Genomic DNA, 2500 nt, shown 5'->3' with positions numbered 1-2500 from the left:
GGCCGGAATTACAGCCTTTCATCGGCTCAGTAGGCTCAACTTATCAAGTTAAATCAATATTAGTCTTATGAATAATAGATTGTTGTTTATGTAATGCCACATGTGTTGTATAACAGCTTTTTCATACATCTTTTATACTGTAGATGCCATTGACCCTGACTGATTGCATCACTGGTCAATGTTGTGTTCTTCTGGGAATTAACTAACGACATTACTGAACTACAGTATAATTGACTGAGGTTAGATTATATTCAGACATAGTCAGGTTACTGGACCTCAGTTGATATAGTGTAGTTGTCCTCCTACACAGTTCACGGTAGGTTCTGTGCCATTACACACTTTCATGGTTAAAAGTGGCTCTGTTTCACATTCATCTTCTTTTGACTGTTTCTAGGTCGCCCCAGATAGACTATGCACTCTCACTGACCACTCCTCCCCCTCCCTCCCCCAAACCGCTCACCTACCCAGCCACTAAATCAGCGGATCACAATAGCGTAATGGCTCGGAAAACCCTGGTCATCTTATCCCCTGACCCCGCTCTGCCCACCGTTTCTGTTTCAACCTGATGACAGGCCAGGCGGCCATATTGATGGGGCTTAAACTCGAACCAGGCAAGACCTCCCAGCCTGCTGTGGCCTTGTTTCGAGACAGGTGGGGGCTATAGAACCTGAGAGAGCTCCACTGGGCGTCCAACCCTCCACACACTCCTCCGCACTGTCCACTCCTATAAGTGTTGAGCTGTGGGGGGGTTCGATATTTAAGCTGTAGCCCCAGCTGTAATAGAATTACAGCACAATGCCTTGGAGAAGTCCCAACCTTAGTCACGGCTGATCATGGTAACCACCACAAAAGCATGCAGCACAAGGTGTCTTTGTTTGACTGGGAATCCAAGATCCCACTGTGCATAATGTGTGAGGTATTTGTTACTGAAATATTTTTGTTCTTAAAGCGTCGTTCTTTCAGGGTTATACAGTAAGAGAACTGTGTTTAGACGTGGCAGATAATTGTTTCTGACGGTTTAACTCACATATTTTAGGCAGTTTATTATTTGTAATAGTGCATGGATTACTGTCTCCACTCTTAATTAGGATCATTCTCAATACTCATCACTCTGTCCCGAGATAGAATGATGTGACTGCAGAATGTCTCTATCTGAGACATCAGTAGACATATCATCAACATAAGTATGGTAAACCTGGCAACCCTGTTTCTACTCATACTAGGCAGCCCTACCAAGAGTTCAAGAGTTCCAGTTTAACAGTTGAAGAGATTTTTTATTTGCCATAGGCAACAAATACAGGTAATATTAACCTATTGGGGGCGGCTGTAGCTCAGTTGGTAGAGCGGGTCGTTCAATGATCGAAGGGTCAGCGGTTCGAATCCCAGCTCCGACTGTCCACATGTCAAAGTGTCCCTGAGCAAGACACCTAACCCCAGATTGCTCCCAATGAGCATGTTGGCACCTTGCATGGCAGCTGCCGCCATTAGTGTGTGAATGTGTGTGTGAATGGGTGAATGAGAATGGGTGAATGAGAGGCCATTGTAAAGCGCTTTGAGTGCCGCTAAGGTGGAAAAGCACTATATGAGTACAGTCCATTTACCATTTACCTGAACCGGGGGGATAATAGTCCATCAGGGAGGAGTTGCAGGTGGTCTACTGCTGATGTTGAGGGGGGGGGTAATAGTCCAGCAGGGGGACCTGGCAACCCAGCCTGGCAATTTATTTCTACCAACACACCCAACATAATATGACATTGTTTCTATCGTCTCCACACCAACATGGCAACTCTGTATCATCAACTCCAACATGGCAACCCTTTCTCTAGTAACTAACTAATCCTTCTCTGGCAACCCTGTGTCTCCCTCCCCACCAGGAACCACCACGTGTTCTACTACCTGCTGGCGGGCGCTAGTGAGGAGGAGAGGAAGGCCTTCCATCTGCTGAAGCCAGAGGAATACCATTACCTCAACCAGGTGGGCGCTCCCCTCACACAGAGACACTGGCACGGCGTGATCCCGCGGCCCCGGGAACACCTCACTGTTACACCTTGCTGGGAGCAGGCGGACGGGAGGGTCGGCCATCTTGATTCTTTCAGGACAACCGGTTGTTGTTGTCATTGGAACTGCTTCAAGTAGCCTTCAAGTTAAGCTGCAGAGAATGATGGACAGACTGGATGTTTGTCTCTCTCTCTCTCTCTTCCCCTGCCTCTCTATCTCTCTCTCTCTTCCTGCATCTGGCAGCGTCTGTTCATTCATCATAAATAGACACATCTCGGCGCCCTTGGCTGCCGATTGCCTCAGCCAAATTTCCCATGTGTGCATCTGCTCACTGCAGCGCTGCTGCTGCGTGTGTGTGTGTGTGTGTGCTTGGGGGAGCGAGCGAGCGCACGTGTCGGGGTGTGTGAGCGCGAGCTTATCGGCCTCTTTTGGCAACAGATTTGCGTACACTTCGATTCACCATGCATACTGCTGGATTCTGGGGGAAAAGCAAACCCCGCCC

The 2500-nt window shown here is 48.2% G+C and overlaps 1 protein-coding gene across 1 annotated transcript in view; it reads left to right on the top strand.

Annotated features, from left to right (window-relative positions):
- LOC311319775 (unconventional myosin-IXAb-like) overlaps positions 1-2500 on the top strand; it is a gene marked incomplete at both ends in the record, with an annotated part of 90386 nt that overhangs the window by 33171 nt on the left and 54715 nt on the right. Inside the window, one exon of the mRNA XM_084451379.1 lies at positions 1875-1974. Coding sequence (XP_084307505.1) covers positions 1875-1974 — 100 coding nt within the window. The remainder of the gene's footprint in view (positions 1-1874; positions 1975-2500) is intronic.

This window comes from Borostomias antarcticus (assembly GCF_949987555.1).
Source record: "Borostomias antarcticus genome assembly, chromosome: 16".
NCBI lineage: Eukaryota > Metazoa > Chordata > Actinopteri > Stomiiformes > Stomiidae > Borostomias > Borostomias antarcticus.
Note: the sequence above shows the minus strand (reverse complement) of the source record. Positions and strands in the feature narration are given on the sequence as shown.